This window comes from Oreochromis niloticus, linkage group LG1 (genome assembly GCF_001858045.2).
Source record: "Oreochromis niloticus isolate F11D_XX linkage group LG1, O_niloticus_UMD_NMBU, whole genome shotgun sequence".
NCBI classification, from domain to species: Eukaryota; Metazoa; Chordata; class Actinopteri; order Cichliformes; family Cichlidae; genus Oreochromis; species Oreochromis niloticus.
This window is the reverse complement of record NC_031965.2, coordinates 40,394,874-40,409,364: the sequence shown is the minus strand read 5'-3', so window position 1 is coordinate 40,409,364 and position 14,491 is coordinate 40,394,874. Positions and strand designations below refer to the sequence as shown.

Below are 14,491 nucleotides of genomic sequence, written 5' to 3'. Positions count from 1 at the left end.
AGTGTTGGAACTATGTATGAGTCAAAGTGTAAAGTAGTTTCAGAGGAGGGCTGGCTGAGAAACACAAAGCTCATATCCCACAGGAAAATTTATTAGTAGACCCAGCCTCATGTTCGATTTCTAAAGGCTTCTCCAAAGGCAAACATTACTTTCACTCTCCCGACACTGACATAGGTGTATGAGTGTGAGTGAGGTAGTGGAGGAGAGGGAGAGGAAGAGTGAGGATGTTCACATATTCAATATTCAGGCTGCAGATGAGTTCTGTTTTGCTCTTAGATTAAACATGGGGGAGTCTCAGGTCAGTTACTTATGACACGACTGCTCCATCCCTCACGACACACACACACACACACACACACACATACCCGCTTAAGTCCCGTTTGGGGTCGCATATCTTAACTCCCACCCTTTGGGGACACCACTTTCTGTATGGTTTAGAAGCAAGCTGGCAACTGAGTTTTACTCCTCCAAGACCACAGAAATAAAAAATCACTTGAGATTTTCATTTAAAGCAACTTTTGCCCAGACAGTATTTTTACCTTCCCATTGGGGACTGGGAATTTTTAATGTCCACTTTGGGGTCTTCAGCGATACACAGATAAACAAACTATTTTATGTCACTTTTGGGGACCTTACTTCCATTTGGGGTCTTCAGCAACACACACATACACAAACTATTTTATGTCACTTTTGGGGACCTTACTTCCATTTGGGGTCTTCAGCAACACACACATACACAAACTATTTTATGTCACTTCTGGGGACCTTACTTCCATTTGGGGTCTTCAGCAACACACATACACAAACTATTTTATGTCACTTCTGGGGACCTTACTTCCATTTGGGGTCTTCAGCAACACACATACACAAACTATTTTATGTCACTTCTGGGGACCTTACTTCCATTTGGGGTCTTCAGCAACACACACATACACAAACTATTTTATGCCACTTTTGGGGACCTTACTTCCATTTGGGGTCTTCAGCAACACACACATACACAAGTTATTTTATGCCACTTTTGGGGTCGTTACTTCCATTTGGGGTCTTCAGCAATACACACATAATCAAACAATTTTCAGTTTTGGGGATATTACTTCATCAAAGTACGTACAAGGTAATGTTATGATTTAACCATCTAGAAATGTTTTAGTATGTTGCTGCTGCTCAATGTCACAATGTTAAAACCCAACCTAACAATATTCATTGCAATTAGGTCTGCTAACTTGACAGAATCCAATGGATTTGCCAGAACTTCAAAGTCAGGTCATTACCGTACTTATTATGAAAGAAATCACAACTAATTGTGCCACAGAAACATTTAAATATTCTGCTTCTTTTATTCCTACCGTGTTGTTTTTAGCAATTTACATGCACTTCATGTATACACAGGAACTTGCAGCAACAAAGAAACAGCAAAATATCTGCACAATTCATTAAGTGCTTCTAACCGCAAATGTAAAAAACTTTGATTCCAAATACATTTCGTACAGTGTGAAGTGGACACAATGAAAACCATGTTAAGAACAAAATGTCAACTTGAAAAGATTTGTTTTTTTCCTCTCAGAATGAGAAAAGGTCTTAGGTAACAAAATTACTGAACCTGAAATTTTTGGAGTGCAACGTCTTCAAAACATCTTCAGAACCATTTTACCAGAGAAACAGGAAATTTTAACTCACTGAAATCACAAACAGACAGCCCTCAGTCCTTTGCACAAGCTTTTCTTTTTAAGGCAGTAATGCGATTTCTAACATAATTTTTCACTCCAGTCCAGTTTCTGTCTTTCAGTGCATAGGGTTCTGCATTGATGCATTGAATGCAGTCCAGCTTCTGAGGCACCTTGCATGTGTTGATGAAACGCATCATGTGTCTTTCAACTGCACGTACCTCATGAGCTTCCCACTTACATTTGGCGTTAACTCGGTTGCCTTTGAAGAAAAGAAAACAGACATCAATACACTGCTTAAAACCTTTTCAATATAAAATGTTTTCCTCCTCTACTCAATGAATAATGTCATGTATTTAGTATATATTCTTAGTGCTTATTTGCTGATTATATTGTTTTACGTATAAGAGGGCCAGCGTTGAGTGTAAACTAGGTCGCAGGCTGATAGGAAACTGCATGCTTTTGCAGAGCATATGAGCTGCAGGCAGAAAGTGAAACTAAGTAGAGTGTTTGATCGAAACTTAAAGTGTGCGTGACGTCTAGAGGAAGTATATAAATAAACAGACCGGTCTAAAAAGATTTAAAGGTAGGCACAAGCCTGTTCAAAGTAAAAGCAAAATTGTGCATATTGGATGAATTCTAAATTATTTGTTCGTCGAGTTGATGATCGTCACCATCAAAAATTGGCTCAGTAGTGGTGAAATTAAACTAAACTTAATCATTTATAACCAGATGACCCATCACCTTTTCACTTCATTAATTCACTGAACCATATTTATTTTTCTGTGTCAATGTATAAAGTTTATGTTAATGCCAAAACAAATTGGTCGGTACCCTTTTTCAAAGGAGGACTGAAAGAAGTCCTTGGAGATGAAGACGTCCCTGGAGATGAAGAAGTCCATGGCCCTCTGTCTCCACCCTGATCCGTTGTCTCATTCTCTGGTGTTTTTATTGCCTCCAGAGCTGATTGAAGAGGCTCACTCTCATCGCTTGAGCCATCTGAATTTCCCAGATCAACTTTTTCTAAAGGTTAAATGAAAATAAAACACCGCCAGAGCATTTAATAATTAAAAATAAAATCAATTATTATATTTTAGAGCATCCTAATAAAATTTACACTCTTACCTTCAGGGTAAATTTCAATATCATCAAGTGTTTGGCCTTTATAATGTGAAACAGTTCCATTCTCCAGTGCCAAAAGCAATTTGCTCATCTTAGCAAGCTGAAGTGTTCCCTGAGGCAAACGGTAATACTGCCTGTGCACACGTATGTCATGACCCAGAAAGTCTGCTAGTTGATCTGCTTCATTTTCTTGAAGATTAAGCACCTGAGACATTGTTGCTATATGTTTTCGGAGCCTTGTTGATGTTAAGATTTCAGGGTGTTTTGCTCCACTCTCCTTTGCAAACATTTGGATACAGTCTCTTCCTCGATAGGCAGATAAAGCTCCTGGTCTAGCAAACATGTAAATGTTCTCTTTGGGGACGCCACAAGATTCACGAGTTTCCACAAGGAGCTCCATTGCAGAGACCATTGATGGTTTCAGGAGAATAGGAACTCCTCTCCCTCGTTTTCCACGGATTTCTACTCTGGTGAAGAAATCACACATTTTTTTCTCAAGTGAGGTCAGACAAGCAGCCATGTCCATATTGATTTCTGACTTTTTTCTGTCTTTAAAGGTGGACACCTCCATTCTTGATACCTCTCCTTCTCTTCTTCTGTTAAAAATGATCACTTGAGCAAGTGTCACTTTGGCAAGCATTGCATAGCTGTATGGAGTTGGAGTCAACCTCAGCATTCTTTCAGCACTGCTTTTAACAGTCTCCATATGGCGATCCAAGCATTTGACATCATCTGTTAAAGGTAAAATCTGTGGTGCATTCCACTTAGACTCCTTCATGGTTGTTGTTGCACCTCTGGTGATCAGTCCCTTCCATCTAAAATTTTGATAGCCTTAAATTCTCTGGAAAATTGCACAAGGCTTGAGTCTCTGTCTTCTGAGGACAAATTGTCAGTCTCTACAAGCTCACAGATAATTCCCAGATTGTTGCCAATTTTTAGAGCTAAGGTAGGTTTCTGGAATGTATTTCTTTCAGGATTGTACCCAGCCACCTCTTTCACTGCAGATATCAAATGGTTGAAGTTTGCAGGATAAATCAGTTCCTCTGCCTTTTGAATGGGGGTATTCTTCTGAGCTATAAGCAGCAGTCGCCCAAGTTCCCTAAGCCTTTGCCTTATGTAGTCATGTCTGTTCTTTCTTGAACCATTTAGATCATAAAGGTGCTGTCCAAACTGAAGAAGAAGTTGGTCATTTGGATTAATTGAGTTACCTCGTCATATTTCATGCAGGAAATCACATTTTTCAAGCCCTCTCCGATGTCACGAGCAACAGCAGTTTTCAGTGCACATTTGGATCGAACCCGCTGCTTCCCACTCTGGGAGTCTTCTTCACTTTCTTTCTTTGCTGGGCATATTCTCATGTGCTTCCACAGTGTTTTCTTAGAATAGAGTCCCTGGCAGTGATAACAATGAATGTAATCAATGCCCTCTGTGGATTTCTTTGGTCTATAGCAGGCCTGTAGCTCACCAGCCCCCTCTTCACAACACTGGCATTATGGGCAAAATTTCCACGTCTTCGAAGGATGTTCAACCTATTGCGTCTCTCTCTTGAATTTTTGGGATATTGAAATGCACGAGCAACCTCTTCCTTATTTTTATGTACAGTCTCAAGGTGTCGTGCAATTTTTGATGTAGGTTGGAGACAAAACAAACAATAGTTTCTCTTATCATACACACGGCGACTTCCAGACTTTGAAGGTGGTAACACTTTGATTGAGTCCGAAATCTCTTCAGTTCTGCTTTTCTTTGGTGTACTTTCATTGCCATTTGTTGCACTGTGGGATGAGAGCTTTCTCTTTCTTGGGGTTTTTGAGATCCTCTTCTTAAAAGATGTGGCACCATTACCTTTATTTAAAATTTCTGAATAATTATCTAGTTTTCGTGGAGATAAATAGGGGTATTGCAGAGAAAGCAGAGACTTCTTTGCAGTTGGATAAAGAGGTCCATCTTCATCTAGCTGAGAGGAACTTCCTTCAGAGTCTGGAACATAATCAGCATCACTATAGTCTGTGTGATCGGATTCATCAGAAGATGTTTCTGTATATGTCGAGACCTTGGGGAAAAAAATAACATCTCTTTAAGATTTAAGACATGATAGAAGTATTTTTTTCTGACAGATTAAAAGTTAGAGCCATTTAAAGATAAATAAAACATGTATATTAAACATTTTCCACCTGTTTGTCTTGAGGACTTCTTTTTTAAGTATTCAATGAAGCATTTCTCTGATGCTGGTTGAAGTAATGATGTTGTGGCAACTACAGGAACTGCAGCCTTAAAGGATGGACAAAAAACAAACACTGAGTTTCTAAAAGTATAATATTATTACAATATATTTTTGATATCTATAAAACCAAATAAGGAAATATTAAACTGTAAAGGTAACACTAGTTATAGCATAAAATTCAACACTGGAATCACTGGTTTGAGGATATACACTTGAAAAAACAAAAGTCATTTAAAAATAAGGTTGCATAGGGTATTTTTTTAAGAGGGATATGAAAATTAATATTTAAAACTAACCTAAACTGCACAGCAGTGTACTTGTTTAAATTCAAAGACTTGTTACCAATATTTCAGCTACCTTCTGCGCATCTTCCAGAGTTCCCCTGGTCCTCTCCAAGAAGAAGTCATCAGAATAATGTAGTGGCTATGAAGATACGGAACTTCAATATATAGCAGACATATTTAACAATAATAAACCATCTTTGTGATTTCAATTACACAGTACTTGTATGGACAGAACTTTGTTAAATTAGTTAGGTAATAAATGTATTGCGTGTATAAGAAAAAGCATTGTGTAAACAAATGAAAGGCTAACAGTAACTGTTATGCTTGTTGTAGCTGTTAGCTAAAACCACTAATTTAGCTTAGTTTGCCCTGGGTTCAACTTTGACAAATATGATCGACTGTTATTATTATTAGGCCTCACACTTATAACATTTGGGGACGTTTCTAACACAAATACACTCTGCTTTAACCTAAGTGAGGACAGTAAATGGCAAACTGAACTAAGGGTATTCATAAGATACTGATGACAACATAACACTTACCTGAGTGCAGTGTTCAAGATCACCATTTTGGTTGCAGATCTCATAGGTAGATTTATCCTGAAAACAGAGACATGACTTCACTAACAACTACAAAAACATCACCAACTACAGTCATCATTCTCTGATATCTTCATCATTTTCTGATATCTTATGAGTACCCTTAGTTCACCTCTGTCAGTCCTTCATCATTCATCCTCACCTCTGTCAGTGCGCCCAAGGGTGGCTGTGGCTACAACGTAGCTTGCTATCACCAGTGTGTGAATGGGTGGATGACTGGATGTGTAAAGCGCTTTGCGGTTCTTACGGACTAGTAAAGCGCTTTATAAATACAGACCAGTTACCATTTTACCATCATTAGGCCTCAAACTTATAACCTTTGGGGACGTTTCTAACACAAATACACTCTGCTTTAACCTAAGTGAGGACAGTAAATGGCAAACTGAACTAAGGGTATTCATAAGATACTGATGACAACATAACACTTACCTGAGTGCAGTGTTCAAGATCGCCGGTTTGTTTGCTGATCTCATAGGTAGATTTATCCTGAAAACAGAGACATGACTTCACTGACTACAAAAACATTACCAACTACAGTCATCATTAGGCCTCACACTTATAACCTTTGGGGACGTTTCTAACACAAATACACTCTGCTTTAACCTAAGTGAGGACAGTAAATGGCAAACTGAACTAAGGGTATTCATAAGATACTGATGACAACATAACACTTACCTGAGTGCAGTGTTCAGGATCACCATTTTGGTTGCTGATCTCATAAGTAGATTTATCCTGAAAACAGAGACATGACTTCACTGACTACAAAAACATCACCAACTACAGTCATCATTCTCTGATATCTTCATCATTTTCTGGTATCTTATGAGTACCCTTAGTTCACCTCTGTCAGTCCTTCATCATTCATCCTCACCTCTGTCAGTGCGCTCAAGGGTGGCTGTGGCTACAACGTAGCTTTCTATCACCAGTGTGTGAATGGGTGGATGACTGGATGTGTAAAGCGCTTTGCGGTTCTTACGGACTAGTAAAGCGCTTTATAAATACAGACCAGTTACCATTTTACCATCATTAGGCCTCAAACTTATAACCTTTGGGACGTTTCTAACACAAATACACTCTGCTTTAACCTAAGTGAGGACAGTAAATGGCAAACTGAACAAAGGGTATTCATAAGATACTGATGACAACATAACACTTACCTGAGTGCAGTGTTCAGGATCACCATTTTGGTTGCTGATCTCATAGGTAGATTTATCCTGAAAACAGAGACATGACTTCACTAACTACAAAAACATCACCAACTACAGTCATCATTCTCTGATATCTTCATCATTTTCTGGTATCTTATGAGTACCCTTAGTTCACCTCTGTCAGTCCATCATTCATCCTCACCTCTGTCAGTGCGCCCAAGGGTGGCTGTGGCTACAACGTAGCTTGCTATCACCAGTGTGTGAATGGGTGGATGACTGGATGTGTAAAGCGCTTTGCGGTTCTTACGGACTAGTAAAGCGCTTTATAAATACAGACCAGTTACCATTTTACCATCATTAGGCCTCAAACTTATAACCTTTGGGGACGTTTCTAACACAAATACACTCTGCTTTAACCTAAGTGAGGACAGTAAATGGCAAACTGAACTAAGGGTATTCATAAGATACTGATGACAACATAACACTTACCTGAGTGCAGTGTTCAAGATCACCATTTTGGTTGCTGATCTCATAGGTAGATTTATCCTGAAAACAGAGACATGACTTCACTAACTACAAAAACATCACCAACTACAGTCATCATTCTCTGATATCTTCATCATTTTCTGGTATCTTATGAGTACCCTTAGTTCACCTCTGTCAGTCCTTCATCATTCATCCTCACCTCTGTCAGTGCGCTCAAGGGTGGCTGTGGCTACAACGTAGCTTTCTATCACCAGTGTGTGAATGGGTGGATGACTGGATGTGTAAAGCGCTTTGCGGTTCTTACGGACTAGTAAAGCGCTTTATAAATACAGACCAGTTACCATTTTACCATCATTAGGCCTCAAACTTATAACCTTTGGGGACGTTTCTAACACAAATACACTCTGCTTTAACCTAAGTGAGGACAGTAAATGGCAAACTGAACTAAGGGTATTCATAAGATACTGATGACAACATAACACTTACCTGAGTGCAGTGTTCAAGATCACCATTTTGGTTGCTGATCTCATAAGTCGATTTATCCTGAAAACAGAGACATGACTTCAGTAACAACTACAGAAACATCACCAACTACAGTCATCATTCTCCGATATCTTCATCATTTTCTGGTATCTTATGAGTACCCTTAGTTCACCTCTGTCAGTCCATCATTCATCCTCACCTCTGTCAGTGCGCCCAAGGGTGGCTGTGGCTACAACGTAGCTTGCTATCACCAGTGTGTGAATGGGTGGATGACTGGATGTGTAAAGCGCTTTGGGGTCCTTAGGGACTAGTAAAGCGCTTTATACATACAGACCATTTACCATTTTACCATCATTAGGCCTCAAACTTATAACCTTTGGGGACGTTTCTAACACAAATACACTCTGCTTTAACCTAAGTGAGGACAGTAAATGGCAAACTGAACTAAGGGTATTCATAAGATACTGATGACAACATAACACTTACCTGAGTGCAGTGTTCAGGATCACCATTTTGGTTGCTGATCTCATAAGTAGATTTATCCTGAAAACAGAGACATGACTTCACTGACTACAAAACATCACCAACTACAGTCATCATTCTCTGATATCTTCATCATTTTCTGGTATCTTATGAGTACCCTTAGTTCACCTCTGTCAGTCCTTCATCATTCATCCTCACCTCTGTCAGTGCGCTCAAGGGTGGCTGTGGCTACAACGTAGCTTTCTATCACCAGTGTGTGAATGGGTGGATGACTGGATGTGTAAAGCGCTTTGCGGTTCTTACGGACTAGTAAAGCGCTTTATAAATACAGACCAGTTACCATTTTACCATCATTAGGCCTCAAACTTATAACCTTTGGGGACGTTTCTAACACAAATACACTCTGCTTTAACCTAAGTGAGGACAGTAAATGGCAAACTGAACTAAGGGTATTCATAAGATACTGATGACAACATAACACTTACCTGAGTGCAGTGTTCAAGATCACCATTTTGGTTGCTGATCTCATAGGTAGATTTATCCTGAAAACAGAGACATGACTTCACTAACTACAAAAACATCACCAACTACAGTCATCATTCTCTGATATCTTCATCATTTTCTGGTATCTTATGAGTACCCTTAGTTCACCTCTGTCAGTGCGCTCAAGGGTGGCTGTGGCTACAACGTAGCTTGCTATCACCAGTGTGTGAATGGGTGGATGACTGGATGTGTAAAGCGCTTTGGGGTCCTTAGGGACTAGTAAAGCGCTTTATACATACAGACCAGTTACCATTTTACCATCATTAGGCCTCACACTTATAACCTTTGGGGACATTTCTAACACAAATACACTCTGCTTTAACCTAAGTGAGGACAGTAAACGGCAAACTGAACAAAGGGTATTCATAAGATACTGATGACAACATAACACTTACCAGAGTGCAGTGTTCAGGATCACCATTTTGGTTGCTGATCTCATAAGTAGATTTATCCTGAAAACAGAGACATGACTTCACTGACTACAAAAACATCACCAACTACAGTCATCATTAGGCCTCGCACTTATAACCTTTGGGGACGTTTCTAACACAAATACACTCTGCTTTAACCTAAGTGAGGACAGTAAATGGCAAACTGAACTAAGGGTACTCATAAGATACTGATGACAACATAACACTTACCTGAGTGCAGTGTTCAGGATCACCATTTTGGTTGCTGATCTCATAAGTAGATTTATCCTGAAAACAGAGACATGACTTCACTGACTACAAAAACATCACCAACTACAGTCATCATTCTCTGATATCTTCATCATTTTCTGGTATCTTATGAGTACCCTTAGTTCACCTCTGTCAGTCCTTCATCATTCATCCTCACCTCTGTCAGTGCGCTCAAGGGTGGCTGTGGCTACAACGTAGCTTTCTATCACCAGTGTGTGAATGGGTGGATGACTGGATGTGTAAAGCGCTTTGCGGTTCTTACGGACTAGTAAAGCGCTTTATAAATACAGACCATTTACAATTTTACCATCATTAGGCCTCAAACTTATAACCTTTGGGGACGTTTCTAACACAAATACACTCTGCTTTAACCTAAGTGAGGACAGTAAATGGCAAACTGAACAAAGGGTATTCATAAGATACTGATGACAACATAACACTTACCTGAGTGCAGTGTTCAAGATCACCATTTTGGTTGCTGATCTCATAAGTCGATTTATCCTGAAAACAGAGACATGACTTCAGTAACAACTACAGAAACATCACCAACTACAGTCATCATTCTCCGATATCTTCATCATTTTCTGGTATCTTATGAGTACCCTTAGTTCACCTCTGTCAGTCCATCATTCATCCTCACCTCTGTCAGTGCGCCCAAGGGTGGCTGTGGCTACAACGTAGCTTGCTATCACCAGTGTGTGAATGGGTGGATGACTGGATGTGTAAAGCGCTTTGGGGTCCTTAGGGACTAGTAAAGCGCTTTATACATACAGACCATTTACCATTTTACCATCATTAGGCCTCAAACTTATAACCTTTGGGGACGTTTCTAACACAAATACACTCTGCTTTAACCTAAGTGAGGACAGTAAATGGCAAACTGAACAAAGGGTATTCATAAGATACTGATGACAACATAACACTTACCAGAGTGCAGTGTTCAGGATCACCATTTTGGTTGCTGATCTCATAAGTAGATTTATCCTGAAAACAGAGACATGACTTCACTGACTACAAAAACATCACCAACTACAGTCATCATTAGGCCTCACACTTATAACCTTTGGGGACGTTTCTAACACAAATACACTCTGCTTTAACCTAAGTGAGGACAGTAAATGGCAAACTGAACTAAGGGTACTCATAAGATACTGATGACAACATAACACTTACCTGAGTGCAGTGTTCAAGATCACCATTTTGGTTGCAGATCTCATAGGTAGATTTATCCTGAAAACAGAGACATGACTTCACTAACAACTACAAAAACATCACCAACTACAGTCATCATTCTCTGATATCTTCATCATTTTCTGGTATCTTATGAGTACCCTTAGTTCACCTCTGTCAGTCCTTCATCATTCATCCTCACCTCTGTCAGTGCGCTCAAGGGTGGCTGTGGCTACAACGTAGCTTTCTATCACCAGTGTGTGAATGGGTGGATGACTGGATGTGTAAAGCGCTTTGCGGTTCTTACGGACTAGTAAAGCGCTTTATAAATACAGACCAGTTACCATTTTACCATCATTAGGCCTCAAACTTATAACCTTTGGGGACGTTTCTAACACAAATACACTCTGCTTTAACCTAAGTGAGGACAGTAAATGGCAAACTGAACAAAGGGTATTCATAAGATACGGATGACAACATAACACTTACCTGAGTGCAGTGTTCAAGATCGCCGGTTTGTTTGCTGATCTCATAAGTAGATTTATCCTGAAAACAGAGACATGACTTCACTGACTACAAAAACATCACCAACTACAGTCATCATTCTCTGATATCTTCATCATTTTCTGGTATCTTATGAGTACCCTTAGTTCACCTCTGTCAGTCCTTCATCATTCATCCTCACCTCTGTCAGTGCGCTCAAGGGTGGCTGTGGCTACAACGTAGCTTTCTATCACCAGTGTGTGAATGGGTGGATGACTGGATGTGTAAAGCGCTTTGCGGTTCTTACGGACTAGTAAAGCGCTTTATAAATACAGACCAGTTACCATTTTACCATCATTAGGCCTCAAACTTATAACCTTTGGGGACGTTTCTAACACAAATACACTCTGCTTTAACCTAAGTGAGGACAGTAAATGGCAAACTGAACAAAGGGTATTCATAAGATACTGATGACAACATAACACTTACCTGAGTGCAGTGTTCAGGATCACCATTTTGGTTGCTGATCTCATAGGTAGATTTATCCTGAAAACAGAGACATGACTTCACTAACTACAAAAACATCACCAACTACAGTCATCATTAGGCCTCACACTTATAACCTTTGGGGACGTTTCTAACACAAATACACTCTGCTTTAACCTAAGTGAGGACAGTAAATGGCAAACTGAACTCAGGGTATTCATAAGATACTGATGAGAACATATTATGTGCAGGACACTGCTGAAAAGCTGTGTGTGTTAAGACAACCAGAAATAAAAAGACCGACAAGGTGGTTCAACCCCTCCTCCGCACCCCTCAACATTTTTTTTTCTGGTTGTCGTTTCAATAAACAATCACAGAAGCAGCTCTTCAGCGGTGTCCTGTACAAAATGACAACAACAAGTCAGTAAGGACCCAGCACAGGCTTTAATTCAAGGACAGCGTGATGAGCCAATGCAGCTCCTGGTGTGTCAGCCTCCCCACAGCGGCCCCACAGACCACACCCCACCATACCAGTATATTCACTGATATTAAATACTATTATCTTATCGAAATACAAAACATACTTGTTTTTTTTATTTTTGAGTTGAAATACAATGTTCTGAAGAGGTTTAAGAAAAACTTGAAGAGGTTTAAAATTTAAGCTGTTTTAACAGTTTATGTGATATCTTTGGGCCAAAATCAAATATAGTTAGACTTATTTGAGATCATGTGCAGCAATAGTGCAATGTAATAGTTTACCATCTTGCGCCAAGGCCAGTCAGCTTTTCCGTAGTCATAAGTTATTTCTTCTCCTGGGTCAATGTCACGTAAGGCAAACAGGCAAAGATGTGGCCTTCCTTCAACTTCAACTGTTTTCATCTTACAGTTAGGCCTTCGGTGGTCATCATTCACAAGCCTTCCTAATGACTTGTCTTCAACAGAAGCATCAATGCTTGAAGAAAAAAAAAAAAGTATCAACAGTAGAGTAAATCAACATACTGTGTGGCATGTTACATAAATAATAGATATTTGTAGTAGTGTATTAAGTATAGCACAGCTCCTAAATACACTGTAATATGAAATATTATGTCTTACCACCAAGAGGTTCCTTTCCATTTGAAATCAAATAAGAACACTTCCACCGTATCATTGAACTTGTTTTTTTCAAGATAAGGATCTGCTTTGCAAAGTTCTCCACGGTATTCAAGAACAAATTCCCCCTGTTTGAAAAACTGTGAGGTAATTACACCACGACCTTTAAAAGAAGAAAATATTGCTCTAGTTTAAAAAAAAAAACAACAAAAAAACGTTTCCACCAATTGTAAGACATTTTAAAACTTATGAATGAAGTTACTCTTCTTTACACAGTCTATTAAAAAAACTAACATAAATACTTGATAAATGCAAATGACATGAGCAAGGTTATCAGTACTGAATGTCTAATTTGCATACAGGAGCGAAATGTTACTGTTTATGCATGCTGTAATTATGAAAATGCACAAATGACACTATACCTTTGCATGGGCTGATGAATTGCTCTGTTAGACCAGTCTTGTCAGTTTTCAGTTTAATATAGTGTTCTGCATCATGTTGAGGATTAACTCTTTTTCTTCTTCTACCTGATGTTTCCATCATAATATCAAATGCAAGATTTCTTTTCTGTAAAAAGAGATTTAAAGACCTACTTATTCCCTGTTCACCAACTCCAAGTTAAAATACAGTATGCCTTTTCTTAAACGCTTATGATAAAATATAAATATTTGATAAATTATTAAAAATATTTGTCAATTACTAAGGCACACTATCAACTCATGATTACATTAAAGATTACACTGAAATTTAACATTTGTACTTTTTCTTGGTTTTTTTCTGTTTTATTCGATTAACTCAGTAAAGAATGGCAGGAAAGCGGGGCAGAAAGAGCGAGGGGAAGACACTGGGCAAAGGACTCGAACTCAGGCTGGTGTTGAGGCCAAGGCGAAAACAGCTAACAAATAAATGTCACCACGCTGATGCTGTTCACAAGACAGCAAAAATCAGCGATCTGGAGAAAAAATTGTCTACGTTATCATTCCCCGCATACATTTTATTACTCGGATTTCAATGTTAGCTCATTTGGGCTTTATCAAGGGCACACCTAGCTAACCAATATCAGCATTCATCGTGAAATAACTTTCTTACATTCAGACAGAAACTACTGACATTTCATTTTTTCGTGAAATTTCCTTTTCAGCAGAAACCTACAGGCATGGCAATAACAAACTAAATGTCTTAAGCTACTTTTCATACCTTTAAAGCTGCTCTCTGATGGTCACCTCCATGACTGCGATCCAAAGATATTGTGACCCTCCCCCACCTGCCTTTTCTTTCGCGCCTCTCCTTCGCGCCTCTCCCTTTCGCGCGCCTCCCGGCCGCCGACCGGCAGGCCCTTGCCGCGCCCTGCCCCGCCCCGCCCCGCCCCGCCCACATATCTAAAAAAAAAACAAATCTGAGAAACCAATGTTTTTTGCAAAGCCTAATGGCAAGATTATGATTATGCACTTAAAGATGTTCAGTCAGTTCTGTATTATTTTAATTAATCAAGTAATATGGCCAAGTTCACGTCAGTCCCACCGATCAGAAGTTGCAAGGCCAAA

General features: G+C 39.3%; 2 protein-coding genes across 2 annotated transcripts; both read right to left on the bottom strand.

The window, feature by feature from the left end:
- Positions 1–1,320: 1,320 nt before the first annotated feature.
- Positions 1,321–3,600, bottom strand: LOC109202932 (uncharacterized). The gene is made up of 3 exons (XM_019361867.2): positions 2,793–3,600; positions 2,502–2,690; positions 1,321–1,929 (listed from the first exon to the last, which is right to left on the bottom strand). Exons 1-3 carry the CDS (start codon positions 3,565–3,567, stop codon positions 1,703–1,705), a joined length of 1,191 nt encoding a protein of 396 aa, XP_019217412.1. The 5' UTR covers positions 3,568–3,600; the 3' UTR covers positions 1,321–1,702.
- A 1,210-nt stretch (positions 3,601–4,810) lies between these two features.
- On the bottom strand, positions 4,811–14,039 carry LOC109194407 (uncharacterized). The gene is made up of 21 exons (XM_019361774.2): positions 13,370–14,039; positions 12,951–13,110; positions 12,615–12,807; positions 11,859–11,915; positions 11,376–11,432; positions 10,890–10,946; positions 10,644–10,700; positions 10,161–10,217; positions 9,678–9,734; positions 9,432–9,488; positions 8,979–9,035; positions 8,497–8,553; positions 8,014–8,070; positions 7,531–7,587; positions 7,051–7,107; positions 6,569–6,625; positions 6,323–6,379; positions 5,837–5,893; positions 5,368–5,433; positions 4,961–5,057; positions 4,811–4,839 (listed from the first exon to the last, which is right to left on the bottom strand). The coding sequence occupies exons 1-21, from the start codon at positions 13,488–13,490 to the stop codon at positions 4,811–4,813; spliced, it is 1,521 nt and encodes a 506-aa protein (XP_019217319.1). The 5' UTR covers positions 13,491–14,039.
- Positions 14,040–14,491: the final 452 nt, after the last annotated feature.

Bases quoted from the DNA above. Each gene is read 5' to 3' on its own strand.
- LOC109202932 (XM_019361867.2), bottom strand. From the start codon at position 3,567: ATGAAGGAGTCTAAGTGGAATGCACCACAGATTTTACCTTTAACAGAT. The intron at 2,691-2,792 runs GTAAGAGTGTAA...TTTAACCTTTAG, and splicing joins TATTGAAATTTACCCTGAAG to AAAAAGTTGATCTGGGAAAT. The intron at 1,930-2,501 runs GTACCGACCAAT...TTTTCTTCAAAG, and splicing joins CAGTCCTCCTTTGAAAAAGG to GCAACCGAGTTAACGCCAAA.
- LOC109194407 (XM_019361774.2), bottom strand. From the start codon at position 13,490: ATGATGGAAACATCAGGTAGAAGAAGAAAAAGAGTTAATCCTCAACAT. The intron at 11,433-11,858 runs GTAAGTGTTATG...CTCTGTTTTCAG, and splicing joins ATCCTGAACACTGCACTCAG to GATAAATCTACTTATGAGAT. The intron at 4,840-4,960 runs GTGGAAAATGTT...TTTTTCCCCAAG, and splicing joins GAAGTCCTCAAGACAAACAG to GTCTCGACATATACAGAAAC.